Source organism: Olea europaea, chromosome 3 (assembly GCF_002742605.1).
Source record: "Olea europaea var. sylvestris chromosome 3, O_europaea_v1, whole genome shotgun sequence".
Lineage (NCBI taxonomy): Eukaryota > Viridiplantae > Streptophyta > Magnoliopsida > Lamiales > Oleaceae > Olea > Olea europaea.
Genome location: NC_036239.1, coordinates 11,506,720 through 11,524,614, shown reverse-complemented (window position 1 = coordinate 11,524,614; position 17,895 = coordinate 11,506,720). Strand labels below are relative to the sequence as shown.

At 36.1% G+C, this 17,895-nt stretch overlaps 1 protein-coding gene and 1 long non-coding RNA gene across 2 annotated transcripts in view; both read right to left on the bottom strand.

The window, feature by feature from the left end:
* LOC111386169 overlaps positions 1-3,139 on the bottom strand; it is a 4,554-nt gene extending 1,415 nt beyond the window's left edge. Inside the window, exons 1-3 of the long non-coding RNA XR_002701172.1 lie at positions 2,432-3,139; positions 1,355-1,737; positions 174-283 (exon numbers count right to left, since the gene is read on the bottom strand). This is a non-coding gene — a long non-coding RNA (uncharacterized LOC111386169). The remainder of the gene's footprint in view (positions 1-173; positions 284-1,354; positions 1,738-2,431) is intronic.
* A 9,234-nt stretch (positions 3,140-12,373) lies between these two features.
* LOC111391532 (peroxidase 27-like) lies at positions 12,374-14,893 on the bottom strand. Its single transcript, XM_023016768.1, has 4 exons — positions 14,659-14,893; positions 14,155-14,343; positions 13,904-14,069; positions 12,374-12,986 (listed from the first exon to the last, which is right to left on the bottom strand). The coding sequence occupies exons 1-4, from the start codon at positions 14,881-14,883 to the stop codon at positions 12,580-12,582; spliced, it is 987 nt and encodes a 328-aa protein (XP_022872536.1). The 5' UTR covers positions 14,884-14,893; the 3' UTR covers positions 12,374-12,579.
* Positions 14,894-17,895: the final 3,002 nt, after the last annotated feature.

Below are 17,895 nucleotides of genomic sequence, written 5' to 3'. Positions count from 1 at the left end.
GGTGTTGTGGGGGGGGGGGGGGGGGGGGGGGGTTCCAAATTTTACTCATCATTCAGACTTATCTCAAAAGTGGCATCACACTAGTTCTACATCAAAAGAAGCCATAGGTATAACATATAGTGCTTATTTGGTGGGGATTTTGGTAATTGATTTTTTCACTAAGTGGGTCTTACCTGTGAGCATAGTTATCAGACTCGGATCGAACCTCAACCCGGACAATGTAGTGGGTCAACGGGTCAGTGGTTTAACCGGTGACCCGGTGGTTCAACCGGCGGGTCAATTCCTATAAAAAAATATTATTAATTATTTTCACTGAATAATAATTTTTTTCCCATTTTCTACTAATAACTATATTAACCTCATATTATTCTGTTAACTATATATCAATTTGTATTCCAATTTCACAAATTCTAGATCATATAGAGAGAAATATGGATTTGAAACAATAAAAACAACAATCAATGATTAAAAAAAACTACTTTATATCCATGTTACAACATCACAAGCATTAATAAAAGTTTTGTCACTCTCCACGTTACATGCTACCAGTTAATCAACCCTTGCATTAAAACATCAAAGCAAAAGACTTATCCCATGATAACTAGAAATTCTAGACGATGTCGACGATTTCTCTATATTGCCAATTATTGGTAAAGGAAGAAGAAATGATACCGATTCAATAAATAAATCAACCGAGAAATGCGAGCTTGATTGATATAAATCACAGTAGATAAGAGCTCAGAGATCCACAAAGCAACTATTCAAAAGCATAGCACATGCACCAACTTAAGCAAAATATTAATCAAATGAAGTTAGGTCATCTAAAAAATAAATTAAAACCACCATTATCATCCATTTTTCAGCAACCAGTAACGCAAAAATACTCGGACGTTAACTGGGTAATAATCCAAACATGAAGAAAAACTAAACACTAAACAGAGTCTGGTCTTTATTCGAGTAAAGCATACATTAGGTATTTTTTAACCATAACATCAAGAAGCAATTGTGGATATACACAAGCTTGCCGTCTGAATCAAATGTCTACCCAAGTGAGGATATACACCAGCTAGAAATGAATAAATACACCACCTGAATCAAATACTACAGCAATGGCTAGATGAAGCCAACAACTTTTTTCATATAATATTATAAATGCCCCCTCTAAATCGATAAATTTAATAAAATTAAAAAATTAAAAAACTACTGGGGTGGCTCCAATACATTGTTGAATACGAAATTACACATTTTTTTTTGTTCTATAATTCATATGCCATCATACCCAGGACAAAATTCCACATCTTTTTGTTTTATAATTCATATTACGAAAAAAAGGGTTCATCTGACAGAGACCAACCTGCTCTTCCATCTTTTAAAACTTGAAATTGGAGATTTTGATTCTTGGGAGTTGTTGAATTGCAAGAGATTGAGACGGCGGCTGAGGTTTTTAATTTTGCAAGAATCCCTAATGTCTTAGAAGTTAGAAATTGTGAGGAGACGGAGTGGGGAAGAAAACTGGAAGGAATCTGTGAGGAAAGGAAAGTGAAACACGGTTACTTAAGAACCGGTCGGGTCAATAAAAAGTCGGTACCCCGGTTCTATGTAAAACCGGCGATTCTAGCGGGTTGTTGACGGGCTGATTTTTCATCCATAAATTCCTCACAATCGGACTGGATCTGGGTCCGGTTCGACGGGTTCCGGATTGAACCGGCCGGTCCGATCCGGGTTTGATAACTATGCCTGTAAGAGAAGAATTAAAAAATGAAGGTTGAAATAGTGAAATAGCGGTCAAAAATTAATTTTAATTGAATTAAAATCTCTACCAAATATGCTAATAATCATATATCTTAATCTAGAAACAAAACTGACCGAGGCTCAAATTAAGTGGTCCACTTGCAAATTCGATTCACAAATTACATAAATATAAATAATTATATATAATTTCCTAAATTAAGGTTAAAATTATAAAAATCTAAATGTGCATATAAATCTATTTTTTTATGGATTAAAATTCTACATCAAAATCTTATTCAATTTCAAAAAGATAAAATTTTGTTTTCAAGAATGAAAAAAAAATTATTCTTCCATTATCAAGAAATAGACCCATTTTCCATAAGAGATATTTGGGTCTGTTTCTAAACAATATCAAATGAGACAAAATTGACTGAATACCATTTAGGAGAGATTGCATCATGATCCTTAACCTATTAATCAAATTGTAACTTTTTTCTCATATTTTTTCTCCCTAGCACCCTATTTGCTCAGGGCAACCACCCTTCACAATTCCTATTTCCAATTACAATTCCTTCAACTTTCCCTCTTTACTTATTTGTCAACATGATGCAGCCCAGTAATGTTCTCATATAAAATTAATCTTAACTTCTTTCTTACTTCTTTCACAATTATTTTCTACAGAATTCACAAAAGTGCTTACATGATGGTTGATGCAATTTGTATATTGGAGTTGAGGAGGGTTGCCAATTGAAAGGAGATCAAACCGGTTAATATACCCGTGTGCCGTTTCTGAACAATCTACCATTTCAACACTAAATTGAGGAAGACCCATATGCCCAGTAGATGTGCCATGATGAGTTTTGGCCTATAGTGGTGGTCTGCGATCATGGGTCTCACTACCAATGCTGAAAAAATGCCCTGAAAGCTGCGTCTACACTGTCTTCGAATGGGCAGCCTATTGATTTCTATTCTGTGAATTAGGGGCAGTTGTAGACCATGGAAAGGATCGCCCTGGTGTGAATAATCATCTGGGATGATGGGCATTACATTGGTGTTGCTGGAGGAGGTGATTTCAGCAGTTTTGATGCACGTGGGTAGCTCATTTTAGCTCAATATTTGGGCGAATTCTAGTGATTTTGAATAAAGATGGTGGGTGAGAATTGTAGAGTGTGATGAGGGCTTTCTAATGGTATGGTGGTTCGATGGGTTGGGTGGTGGTTGGCCGGAGTTTTAGGGTTTCAAAGGAGGTGGCTCCATCTTCTATTTTAATTGCAATGACCTGCCATTTTAGCCGTCGCTTGAATGTATCAAATGAAGACGAAGAAAAGAGTTTTGTAGTTTACATGGGATTAATATATGGATAGGTCTCGTAAGTATAGTTTTATATGGGCTAAGTTTTGTTTTGTAAATTGGATGATTGTGTGAATAGAAAAAAAAAAAAAAAAATGGATGTTAATGAAAAAAATTGAACTTGCAATGCTGCAAAGCAAATGTTGCGAAAGTGAAAGCCTTCTACAACATTTGACAAATGTTGTGGATGAGAAATCTTTTTACAACGTTTGATAAATATTGTGAAAGAAAAACTTTTTCACAATACTAAATAAACGTTACAAAAAGACGATATTAACAACATTCACTTAAAAAATATTTTCAAATCTCAATTACTAAGACTAATGACAACATTCACTTATTAGAATATTGCAATAGACCCTTTTAGCAATATTTAATTAATAAATATAGCCTTTTGCGTGTTGCAAAAAGGTATTTTTGTTGTAGTGATCCCTATATTTCTTAACAAATATATTTCGATAAGAATGAAATACTTATTTATGAGATCCAAAAATATAATTGAAAATAACCCAAAAATTGCATAACCAAAATATCATTAATTTTATCTTAAGTTCATACTTTATTCATTTATTTGCTATTCATCATACCATGTTGTAATCATGTAAACTTGTCATTGCCATCATATTGTATAACCTCAAACATTTAATTATATCCATTTTCTTAAGATAACAAAATAGAAATCTTCATATTTATCCTGTGAATATTTCACACTTTAATATACCATCGAGATTTTTTATGCTAATTTCCAAGTCTCAATAAATTTCAACGTTGTCATTCTTTACTCTTTTCTCCTTTCTTATTCCCTAATTTGTGTAGTCTCATTCCATTCCTTAAGTTATACTGCATGTATGTGAAATATGCTAATCACTCTTTCTATTTTCGTTACCTCAATGCATGTTTCTTGTACTACAACTCAAGAATGACAATCAATGTATATTTCTTTGGCTGACTTCATTCTTATCTTTTTACATGATTCACATAAATATACATGAATGTACATATTCATTAAATTATATTTTTTAAGCAATAAATTAACACATAATAAGTATTAGGAAGTTTATCATATCTTTCTCACATCCCTTACAAACAAATAACCTGTAAATAATCAAAATAATTAGAATCACCCAAGAGCAAGCTATCTAACTAAAACTTGTTGCTTGTGAGTCAATGTATTTTAGTTGTGTTTCCTTCGTTATTTTCCTTTTTTTCCTTTTTTTTGCTCGAGAACTAGCAAAGCATTAAGTTTGGGAGTGTTTGAAAATTGTGTTTTACTCATGATAATAATATTGTTTAAACTTGATAATCTATTTGATTCTAAGAGTTTTAGAATGTTTTGATATGTGTTATCGTGTTGTGTTACATTTTAGGTAAATTGGTGGAAATGGTGTGAACGTTGGAGCAAAGAGAAGAGGACTTGGAAATAGGCAAAAAGGACAAGGACTTTAGCAAGGAGAACAAAGGAAATATGTGCTAAAACAAGTAGCACATCAAAGATGTGGCAAAAGCTAAAAAAATAGAAGATATACAAGGCGCTACCATCCAGGCGCTACTCAATGAAACTAAGAAGCAAAATTTGAGCCCCTCGGGGCACAGTTCAACTGGTGGATCAATCAACATTTGTCTTGTTTCCAGCGGCAGGGTGGAGGTTCGAATCTTGGTGGGAACCTGCGGTCAGATTTATTTGGTATAGAGCAATCATTTTGGAGGAAGATCTCTTGTGCACAAAAGTGTACAGGCAGTGGGGGAACCTGTGATCCAGTTGAGACATAACCCGCGATTTACCCTCTCCAAGGTCTTAGGGGCAAGGATCTTGAGGGTCTAGAATTTAGTCTAGTGTAAGCTGGGATACCTGGATATAAAAAAAAAAAAAAAAAGGCAAAATTTGAGATGAACTTTGGCACCTAGGCATTGTCATCCTGGTGCCTAACCACCATGCAAACCAGTAAAGAAACATTTAATATGCAAGGATGCAGTGCCCTGGCATACCCAAGGCTATGCCGTAGCACCTATGTACTGCCCAACCAAGAGACGTGACAGCCTACTGTTATGATCCAAGTACTTAGGTGATATTCCATCTATGTTTTTTTTTTGTCCTTAAAAAGGCCCACACAACTCAGATTTTGAGATAGAAATAAAAGGAACCATAAATACAACTTGAAAGAGATTTTTGAAGCAGAATTCGACTAGGCGATTCAAGAGATCCAAGCAATTAAGCGAAAGGAACGGTGAGAAGAAGATTGATCAAAACTCCAAAAATAGTTTTTGTCTCTTTTCTTCTCGATGTTATTAATCATGAATTTGATATTTTCTTATTCTTGCATCATAAATTAATTCTTTCATCTAGGGATTACTGTAATCTAAATTTGAGATTATGTTTTGAGTTTCAATAATTATCTCTTTGAGGTTTTTGTTTACGTTTATTTGTATTATTTGTTCTTCATACTTTCAATTTGAGATTATGTCTTGTATGGCACATCTCTTAGAAGAGGACCATGTACGGGAAATTTCTTAGAAGAGACAAATGAAGAAAGATGCCTTCATGAATTCGAAGGCTAGTAGCTTTGAAAATAGGCTGCGGGAGATTATGGAACCTCGTCTCTACCATGGAGATTTGGTCTCTTCATAGAGTCTTGATTGAGGTGATGGCTTCACTTCGGCTTTCTCTTTTTGATAGCCTTGGTTGGGCCATGCAAACCAGTGTTGTTGAGTGAGGGCATGAGGTGGCTTGTTAGCTGATTGCCATGTGGACAATGATTTGAACCTCGTAGGATAAGGAGTAACATGACCTATTTGTAATATTTGAAATGTTTTGAGAATCCTCAAGTTTTCCTTTAGTTATTTTCTTCTTCTTCTTCTTTTGTTTATCTAAAGAAGATGGCAAATTTATCATTTTAAGGGTATTTAATGACAAATATGGACGGAAGGAAGTGATTTGAAATTAAGTCAAAGGTCAAGGATGTCTAATGATAAAAAAAGATTGAGGGTGTGTTATTGACATATTGCAAAGGTTGGCAACAAAAATTACAAATTCTCTTTAAATATATTATTCTTTGTGCATTTTTTCTTAAATGTTGTGACAGTTAAATTGACAAGAATTAAATTAAACAAAAAAGGTATATAAAAATATATATATACACCTAATTATATCTATGTTGTCCCTATAATTATTGGGACCTATATGGTTGCATAACTTGCACACTCTCAGTGTCGACCTTGTATATTTACGTTACAATTTCACATTTCTTTCCTAACGTGTGGTGGTCTATATACGGAGCTCATTTTAAACATTTATGATGTGTGAATATTTCAAATAAATAAAGCATTGTTATGAGATTTCTCTATTTACATTAATTGTCTTCTTCTTTTGACTAAATTTTCTATTTCTTTCCATTAATTTTTAGCCCTCGTTTGGTCTCCATTTTTATCTAAAATGCATTTTTTCCATCAAATCAATGTGGGACCTACACCAATATTTTATCATTTGATTTGAATTGAAAAATCCTAAGTTTCCAACTTTACCCTTTGTCAAGCATTCAGGAATTTGGCAGCTTCCACATATTGAAAAGTCAAATGAATTGATTTCTTACACATTTCCCAATACTTCATAACACATCCCCACCAAACGTGTTTCAATTATTGTACATGAACTGGGCCCTCCGTCATCGCGCACCGTATTGGTTTAAAAGGTTGTCACAGAAATCCGGCAGCAATTGTAACATTACGCGAACCTAAAATGCATGCTGATCGTGATTTTCACTTCACGTTAATTATCGAATTTTTCCAAATAAATTTCGAAAATGAAAAATGATAAAGACCATCTTGAAATTCAATTGTACAATAATTCCAGCGTATATGTTCGTTGTAAATAATAAAATGTTTTTGTACGAAAACGGGTTATGTTTTCAAAAAAAGTAACTTCGGAAAATAAAAAAACTTAACTTTGGAAACATTTCACTGTATCAACTGCTCTCGAGAGTATCTACGAATAGAAGCATTTTAATTTTATTACGAAGCGCTACGTACAAAAATTTGAAATCGCACGGTGAAAATTTGTTACGCGAAGAGTAAAGTGAAGGGTGTGTTCGAAATGAAGGAAAAATACGACTTCAAAGTGAATAATTATTCGTACGAAACACTGCACAACTGTGTAGGTCCGGAGAAAAAAATTATAGTTCATTGTACCGAGGAAAAGCATACCGTAAACACGTTAAAAACGGGAAATACTTTGACCTATGATATTTTCCTGAAGGATGGTCAATAATTGGCCCGTATTGCATTTCACTTTTTACACCCAAGAAAGCAAACATTTTCATAAGACGTACATGCAAGGCTTTTGAATATTTTAGAAACGTATTGGCATCATGGCTGCTGCGCCATATAATCTCGAAGTCTGTCCCACTCACTTCGTTGTATTTCCGGTGCATGTATTTCGGCCTGTATTTCATCTTCTACGTTGGGAAGCTCCACCTCAGCTGCATCTTCATCCACCTCCGCTCTCGTGAACGCTGCGTCAACCACTCCTGAATGCCTCATGAAATTATGTATTCTCATCGTCGCAACTACAATGGCTACTTGCGTTCGGAACGGGTAGTTGGGCATGCGATCCAAGATCTTCCACCTTTCTTTCTACACACCGAATGCACTTCCAATGACATTTCTGCAGGACGAGTGCCTAAAGTTAAACTTCTCTCGTGCATTTAGAAATCTACGACGACGTCCCGTTCTCTCGTCTCGAAACTGCTGGAAATGGTAAAGTATGTCAAACCCTTTGTAGGGGGCCATATACCCAGGCCGATGGGCAAACTCGGAGTTAACTAAATAACACTTTCCCGGGGCCGGTAATGGGAAATGTATTTCCGGATCATGGATAGCACGTGCAAGCATGCACGCATCATGTGTATTGCCAGAGTACCCTGCAAGCACGAACGTGAAGCATAAATTAAAGTCACAAGCAGCTAACATGTTCTGTGTCGGCACACCTTTCCGCCCTATGAAGTTTACACGATCATGTCGCGGTAGCACAGCTTTTACATGCATTCCTTCAATAGTTCCGATGCAATCTTCAAACAATGGATGCTTGCTCAGATCTGGCCTATTTGGCTCGACACCGTCATTGTAGTTCTCACTGGGACGAATCATGCACGCTGAAAGCGCAACGACCGCACGTTGAACCTCTTTAACGTAGTGACATACAGTTTCCAATGAATGGTTGAAAATTGTTGTCACCTGTCGATATCCCTTCCCGTGCGCTAATATGCATAAGAACATGCCAACTTGCTCGTAGATGTCAACATGCTGGTTCGTACGTAGCCCATGCTCATCGCGCAACACATAAGCGAAATGTCGAAGCATTGCAGGATACATACGGAATTCTTGAAAGCACATCTTACTATTCTCGCCCATGGCCTCCATCATGAACATGTGACCGTTCTTTGAGAAAGGAAAACATCGTATACGTCGCTGTTGCCTGTAGTGATATTTTCTTGCGTCATCGCCGACGATTTTGCAGTATGAAAGCCAAGCGGTTGCATCGATCGCCAAGTTGTAGAGGAACTGGTCGTCATTGCATTCGTCATCTGAGTCGGACCCCAGAATGCAGTTGAAGTTGACGTCAGTTGTGACGCAACACATGATCAATTGGTAAAAGTACACAACAGCAGCGAGATATGGACTTCTGTGGAACGCAAGTTCGTCTCACATCCTCAAGCTTCACATTTTTTTCGTTTCTACTGCGTGCATGGCTTTTTATAGAAAGTGGGAATGACTGGGAGTACATTCTGTGCAATGGTGTACTGTAGCTGTTAATTTGAACGCACTGTATCAATAATTGTGCGCTTACAAAAAATATTCAAGAGATTCTGTGCAACAGTGTACTATAGTTGTCATCTTGTAGGAAATGCGCCAATAATGGTGCACCTGTAAAGAATATTTTTTCGTGAAACGTGATTTTTTGTAGAAAATCTTTTTGTTTTCGTGACAGTTTTTCAAATTTCACAAGTTTTAAGTGTCAACATTTTTTTTAACGTCCAACCTTTTCCCGTGCGTACATGGTAACTTTGCAAGGCCAGATCATGGAAAATATTATTTTACAAGCAATTTGACCTGAAATTGACTCGTTGCACATGTAAAATATTAACACGATGAAATGCTCATGGTGAACAATCTAAAACGGTTTGCACATCACATGCACGCAGCGCATTTTCATACAGTACTGTTAAAAGGATACAGACAGTTGAGTACGAAAGGGAAACAGTTTTTCGTGACAACACATAAGTAAATGTAACGCGTACAGTGAAATGTGAAATTACTTGCCCCGCTCATTGAAAAGCCACTCAATCCATTCAAATTTTTCATCCACATCTTTCATAACGGCGAGCATGTTTCGGTAATGTTTTTTCGCAAGAATAGCACAGGCGAAAAAATATAGAGGTGTACGCCGTTCGAGCCGTCCAGCCGCCAGTAGCTCCTCTATACAGGCAGTGCCGGTGTTGTCATTTGAGCCCATCATGGTATTAAGCTTCGCCACCACTTCCTCCGCGACACTTGTGGCTCGGTCGACGGAGAACGACAGCTCACGTGCAGATGTTTTTTTCTTCTTACCCCGTCGCGTCGCACCAGAGGACTTTCTTTTACCACCGCTTGTGGTGTGGGATACGTTTAAGTGGGATCCACCGAGCATTTGCTCAGCCTCGTCACTTGAACCACTACCTTCCTCGTTGACGGGGATTGCATCCTGAGTGTCTTCGAGCGCACTGTCCTCAAACAACCCGAACCCTGTTCGGCACAACTTAGTCGGCGTGATCGCGTACTTCTCCCCATCATAGCTGTCGCCAAAAAGTGTACGATAGCGAATGTATATCTCGCTCACATCATTGTCTTTGAACTCCCTGTAGTCTTTATTCTCCTGCGAAAAGAGGGACACAAAAAGAGGGAAATACGAAAAAAGGCATTTCCAATGTACTGAAAAAATACTAAACGGGATTGTTTGGTTACATATTGTGAAATATGTGTGCCGCGAATTGAAATAGTTACCCTTATTTTTCTGTTCCACCATTCCTCTGATTCGACGACTCGACCGGTGGATTCGTTGTACTCGACCCCGCTACCCTTTAATAGATCGGAGAGACGTCGGTAGGTTCGACGCATGGCGTCCCAATGGTTGCGCAGTTGTTGCTTTGTCCAATTGTGCCCAGTGGCTGAGTTGAACAGCGTGGAGATTCGGGCCCAACCTTGTTTTGTAAAACACCGACTGCTGCGATGGCCTTCGGCAATGGTGGTCTCGCAGGCTGCAATGAATGTTTGGGTCTCCAAGGCATTCCACCGAGCATAAGATTTTGCACCTGAGGCTTGACCCAGCTCCTGTGCAACGAACGAGCTGGGTGGCGGGCCATGTCCACACTGGAAAGACAAGCTGGGCATCACACAAAAAAACATTTTATGTTAATATTCATTATACACATTTGAAGTCTGTAAAATAGCTACAGATTAAAAATTTGAACTTGACAAGAACGTACACGTAAAAGATGTTGTGCAGAAGTTCAATTTGGAAACAGAGGAATGAACGATGCTATCATTTTAAGGGGGAATGCAGAGAGCACAAGCGTAGGGGTTTAACGAAGACTATGTTCCAGAAATTGCATAAAACATTCTAGTCTCAGTTTATGGTATTATAGGTCAAGGGACAGATTTCGTAGAAGAGTATACGGCCAAACAAATACTTTGGAAAAAAGGGTAGCGCAATGCATATGGCAGTTGAGATGCGAACCCAGAGGCAGGTGCATTTCGAACTGCCACAATATCAGTTTTGCCCAAAATCATACTCCAAAACATCCAACGAAGTTGATAACTACATATAATTACAGTTTAACAAATACACTAGAAACAATTGAATCCTACTTCGAAAAAAATGGTGGCGCAATGCATATGGCAATTGAGATGCGAACCCAGAGGCAGGTGCATTTCGAACAGCCACAATATCAATTTTGCCCAAAATCATGCTTCAAAACATCCAACGAAGTTGATAACTACGTATAATTACAGTTTAACAAATGCACTAGAAACAATTGAATCCTACTTCGAAAAAAATGGTAGCGTAATGCATATGGCAGTTGAGATACGAACCCAGAGGCAGGTGCATTTCGAACTGCCACAATATCAATTTTGCCCAAAATCATAGTCCAAAACATCAAACGAAGTTGATTACTACATAAAATTACAGTTTAACAAATTCACTAGAAACTATTGAATCGTAATGTCCGGGTAAGTTGTTGTTTTACGAACAAGTAGACGGAATCAGAAAAGTTTGTATTCGATGACCTACCGGTGTGCGGGCGGGATCCATGTGGTCGGCGGCCTTTTGGGTGTGGAGGACGTAGCTAATCGGACGGGCGATTGGGATTATTCGGCGGCGTTCTCGGTGGTGCGCGCGTCCTTGAAAATTGTCTGGGTCTTCGGAGAAATGGAAGTATTGTCATCTGGCTGTTGCAATTGAAGAAAACCCACCGTCAATTTCAGTTCGTAGTCGGCCGCTGGGGGTCTGTTGTTGGGTAGTCGGCGGTACGGTGAGACGGGTTGCGTTTTCCTTTGGGGAGTAAGGGCAACAAATGGAAAGTGTGAAGAAAAAGGTTCTGAGGCAAGCACATGGGTTGTTAGATGAATTATTTGCAACGGTCAAATAATTCATTAAAGGGCAAAATTAATGGCCAACAAGCAGGCCCTTTAATTTTAATATACCCAGCTTAAACTTTTTACTAACCTCGATTTTTTATTTTTTTTAAATCTCGACAAATCAGACAACCATAGTTATCATCAAATAAATTCAAAATTTCTTTTATCTCTTCATAACAAATGGGAACTACCGTAATTATACATTATCATCTATAATCCTCAAACTTCTTCCAGTTTCGAATTGAAAAAAGGCAGAAAAAGGGCTTCGTCAAGTAAAATAACGTATGGGATTAGAGCTTCACGAAAAACCAATTATGGTCTGGACTTACCTATGCCCTGATATCGGCAAGATGCAGCCTGAAGCACGAAAACACAACAAAATTAACAAGAATGGACAAATCAGCAATCGTTGACTGAATTCAGTGACGAGAACTACTTGAAATCGGAATCTCTTTGAGTTGTAATTGTATATCGGTGATTGATTCAATACATCTTTAGCAACATCAAGTCTTTATGTTTTTGAACTGAGTCGAACACATCAAAATAACAGTAGAGCCACAACTATTTTTACAGTGGATAAAAAGAAGAGGGTAAAGAAAAAGGAATAATAATAATATATCTCATATAGCACAATTACATAAATGATTCGCATGCTCACAACAATAATTTTCTACCTTGAAACTTTAAGGCAGCTACAAATAATAACAATGTAAACAAAGGATAAATAAAACACTCATTACACAATAGTTATACCGAGACAGTACTCATTCAACAAAAAAAAGAACATGAAACAATTAATGATATTGAATTAATTGAAAAGCGTTATACTAATTAATTAATGACTGAACATATCTTCCTGATTTCACCTCTATTGCCCGTAAGCACTCCAATATTTCCCATCTTCACCATTGAAACCGCAAAATCATTAAAGAAGTTTGTTCCACTTGAATTTGCCTGCTGTTGAACGTATGCACTTGTTACATTGTCATTCAGAAGTGCAGCATCTGCCTCGAATAATCCTCTTCTTTTTTTCACAATTGTGTAATAACTGGTGTCGAATATTTTGGCACTTCCAGGATCCATTTCAACGATGGAAGTCGCGTCTGTGGGGCCACATTTCTTCTTTAACTGTACTATGTAGTTGGGATCCAATGAAGGGTCTGTGTCACCTCTGCCAGTAAAATTGTACAGCCGGTTCGAGAAGCTGGCACAGTGAGAAATACCGATGGTATGCCCTCCTGAAAGGAAATGGTATGTTTTAGTTTTTAAACTCAATTTAGTCGAATCGCTTGTCAAGTCTCTGCACAATGAATAAGATTAAGTAATGCTATGAACGGTATGCTAGTAGTGTATCGAATATTAGTACGTAATAATATCAACAAAAGAATATTTTCTCCTGTGCTTTTTGTGGGACATTTTCAGATTATTTTCCTTACAGTTTAACATTGTAATTAGTAAGAGTTACTTATAATTCTATAAAAAAGATCATTTCCCTATAATTTCTATTTACGAAGTTTGGTTTCATGAAAAGAAAGGAACAAAATCCAACAATACCATCTTGAAAGGAAATGGTATGTTTTATTTTTTAAATTCACTTTGGTTCCTACAATACTATCTTGAGTTTGAGGAGACATTAAAGATATGAAAAGACTACCTAAATTGATTACTATTTAAATTTATAGTCGTTCTAAAGGATTAAAAAAGCCTGTTACTGATCGACTCATTTATCAAGTCTCTGAGAGAGAGAAAAATAAAAAATAAAAAATTTTCCGAGAACTTTAAAATACATAATAAGATAAACTAGAATTGGCAAATAACCGGCCTATAATGAGTAAGGCAAATTTAGAAATTCTACGACCAACAATAATATTAAATACTAGTGTATCGAGTACTAGTATATAATAATATCAGCTAAAGAACATTCTCTCCTGTGCTTTTCTTCTGGACATTTTCTTAATTGTTGGAGATTATTTTCCCAAGTATAATTAGTAAGAGTTACTTAAAATTTCTAAACAGGATCATTTCCTTAATTTGTAATTCTTACACAAAAGCTTAATAAATTCTATTTTATCAAGTTTGGTTTTATGAGAAGAGACGAACGTAATCCTCGTAGTTTTTCTTTTACATTTTTATGGATTAAGTTCCAGAAATTGACCTGATAAGACTGCTAGATCTGTATCATTTAAGCCCTTTGAGCGGAATGATGCTTTGAGTTGAGTGATGTTGGCAAAAGGAGGAGGTAAATTGGCCAAGGCCTCCGATGATCTAGACACTCTTCCGTCTCGTCGTCCTAATGGAACCGACCAAGATGGTCCATTGATCTGCAAATTATTACGTAATAACATAATCAGTAAATGCATGTATTGGTCGGATTATTTTTTGATAAAAAATATATAAATCTGTTACCAATGTTACTGCATCTCTGGCTACTAAAGCGACGATGTCAGCACAGGAGACAAGATCCGGGCATTGTTTCTCAACGGCGGATTTGACAGCATCGATAACATGGAAACCTCTGAGCGTCTGGTTAGGGATTGCGTCCTTCTCAGCTTGGTTGCTAGATGTAGTGTTTATTAGTACAGATCCATCACATCCCTGCCAGTACATCAAAACAAAACATAATATAAGAACATATCATGGTTTCTCACATTTCTTGAACCCGAAATAGCAACATTATTGCTTCCTGTTGAAAGATTCTTATCTCATTTTTTTATTGATTCCTACTCATTTTTGTTTCGCACTGAGTTGAAGAGATTTTCGTCCTAGAGATGACAGTAAAACTTTATAATCTAGCATGTTTCGTTAGAATAAACGTTTTGTGAGTGTCAAATGAAAATATCTAGGTGTGCCTATATATTTCTACTGAAAACCTTCAAAAAGCTATAAGGTATATATCATTAATGTACATACCCTAACAAAACAATCATGAAAATGCATTCTCAACAATGCTGGAGCTAGTGATGGTGCTCGAGATATGAAGCTGGCCGTCGTGTTCCTCACAATGGCCTCGAAAGAAGGACATTTGCTCTTGTAGAACCCTACTTGTAGGGCTTGTGCATTAGTCCCATCCAAGACCAAAAAATGAACACATACAAGTGGAAGAAAGAAAACTGAAAAAAGCTTTGGAAGCATCATAATTCCTTTAATTATAGATTGATATATTTTGTGAGACGAATAGGGCCAACCTAAAGCCCTTTATATAATAGAAGAGTTTGAAGTTTTCATGAAATAGCTGTAGTTGAGAGTTCATGGTAATATATATTATTGCAAAAGCAGCTAGCACGACAAGAATGTTTAACTTATATAATCTTGTTTACTTTGAAAACGAAAGAGTTGACAATCAATTATTATTTGTTGAAAATTATACATATTGTAGGATTTTTTGCATTTTAAACTTGGAATATTCCTAAGACAGCTATGCTCATAACTTGTGTAAAGTCAAGGTACTAATTATCATCATAAAAATAATTAAGGCTTGCCATGGATCTTGGGTTGAACTGTTGGGTGTGTAAGTGACTCGTTGAAGATGTTTTAAAATTTACAAAATTATTTTAGTATGGTACCTAATGCCGGCGTGTTATCAGACATTACCACTTAACTCAGAGACGTGAGCTGTTGCACTCATCACTTTATCCCCATGGAAATAAGGCGGGCCTACAAGATGGCGCACTTTGCTACTTCATAAAACATTTTTATCGATGGACTCCATTATTTCTTTCGTCTGTGATTTGGGACGAGATGTTTTGATTGAAGTTTCTTATACGATTAAAAAATGGCTTTAAGTTTATGCACAATCTCTTAAAATTGTAAGATGAGTTTTGGGATCAAAACATTTTCAGAAAAGCATACTTGAGCTATGATGTATAAGAACTTCAAATTAAAGTGAGCTCAACTTATTTTGATACGTCCCACTCCGAATAATGCCAGTGGACCTAGAATGTGACGTGAGCTGATGATAGATACCAATCCAAAGTTAGACCCACCATTAAGGCTACTAAATTTTTCGCAGCAACTCAAATAGCTTTTGGGGTTGTTGAAAGACGATTTGTATATGTACAATAGCCACAACTAGACATTCATTTTTTATAAGTAGAAGGGCTTGATAATGCAATTGAATCTTTGTTTGAGCATTCAGAGCACAAAACATGTGTTGGACTTCTATACAACAATTTCAATCTCTCATAAGGGATTGTCCTTGAAGAATTATCGTTGGGATGCAGCCAGAGCCACTATTGTCTCATAGTGGCTTGAGCACATGCAACGGATGTTGGACTTAGAGTCGGTTGCGTATGGATGGCTTGAAGTTTACAACATTAAATTTACTATTGTTCCTTCTCATTGTCATCCTTAATTACACCCTTAATTGCAAGATACAATGGAGATGTTCACATCTCCAGTTCATCAACAATATATTAGGTCTCTTCATCTACAATTCAAATTTGATGGATAATTCACCATTAAAGTAGACATTGTTCTTTTTGGGCTAAAATATAATGTTCTTCATTTTCATATTACTATTACCGTTAGTTATGGATGAACCTGTGTAACGCAAGAAGAAATGGGGAAATTTTTGTACAACCTTAATATCCTTCCATTTAAAAAGATGACTACTTCTTATTCACTTAATAGAGAAGTTGGATGTTAATGGACGGAAAGATGTTTTGTGCAACTAAAGGTGTAAAAAGAGTGAAAATGTCAAAAAAAAAGAAATGAAAAAAAAAAGAAATATATAGACGTTTTGCATAATAATATTGAAATGTATGAATATTATGTGTTGATTACCCTTTTTTATCAATCGGTTCCTTTATTTCTTTCACTTGTGATTTTGGATGAGATGTTTTGAATGAAGTTTGTTATACCATTAAAAATGGCTTTATGCACAATCCGTTTTGAGTTATTTCAAGACACTTCCACAAGTAGATTATCACTATATATATATATATTTGGGGTTGAGGATGCGAGCCCTTTTCCGTCACTTACAACATGCATGTTACACCTTTTCCTCGTGATATTCTAGTGAGAACATGTTACACTTCAGAATCAGAGCCTATTAAGTTACATTACAAAATATGCATGAAACTCATAAGCCTTTGTTCCTTCAATATGTCATCAACCGGTTTCACCTCCATTTGTTATCATATTTCAACAACTTTTTTCTATAGACGTACTATATTTTAATGGTCATACTCACAATTAAACAAATTATAGGATAAGTCATCGTTTAGTAAAATTGATCAGCGTACACGTTCTAGCATGTTGACATGATTAGAGAATAAAAGTACATTTAAGAATAAGGAATTATTTGTGAATCTTATTAAACAAATAAAGTCAAACAAATTTTTTTATAGAAGTTACCATATGCATGAAGGAGGAGTTTAATTGGAGGAGCCATGCAACAAAAGACTTAATCCAAGATTAAAAAGAAAGTAGAAAACCTGTTAAACAATTGTTAAAAATTAATTAAAAGATTAGAGAGGTTGACCTTGCGAAGTTTATGTGCCAATCGTGTTAGTTTGGGGGAATCTTACAGATACATTACAATTTAACTCCAAAGTTCAAAGCCAAGTTGCCTTTCACATCCTTCCCTTTGTTCAGGTTATCTAAAGGCCAGTTGTCTACTAAGTACTATCAATGTCTAATTTAATTTTAAACAGTAAGACGGGCAATTTCAATCAACAGACAATCTTTCAATTGTTTTTGTCGAAAACAAAATTTGTCCCCTTACTAATAATTTAAGTTTTAGATGAGATAACTCAACATATCGTAAGTTTCGTTCTAGTCACCACTTATTTATCAAAAAAATTTTACATGACAGGCTTAAAACTAAATTTGGAAGTCTACAAAAGGAATGTGTTGTAAACTGAATCTGAAATTTGCTACAACGTTATGATAACAGTGAATATGTTTGACTCACATGCAAAGATATATTAATGCATTGGCATGGTATATCGAAATTTTGTGTGTTGATGGTGAAAGCTGGATCAAATGATTTTGTTGAAAAAAAACTACAATCAGAGATCAATGTTAATACAATTAACAAATCTTCTCACCTAGCTATGAGTTTCATATCCAAAATTTACTAGTCTAGATGCTTAAACTAGAATAAGAGGAGAAATAGTTATTTGAGAGGAAGATATTTAAATTACA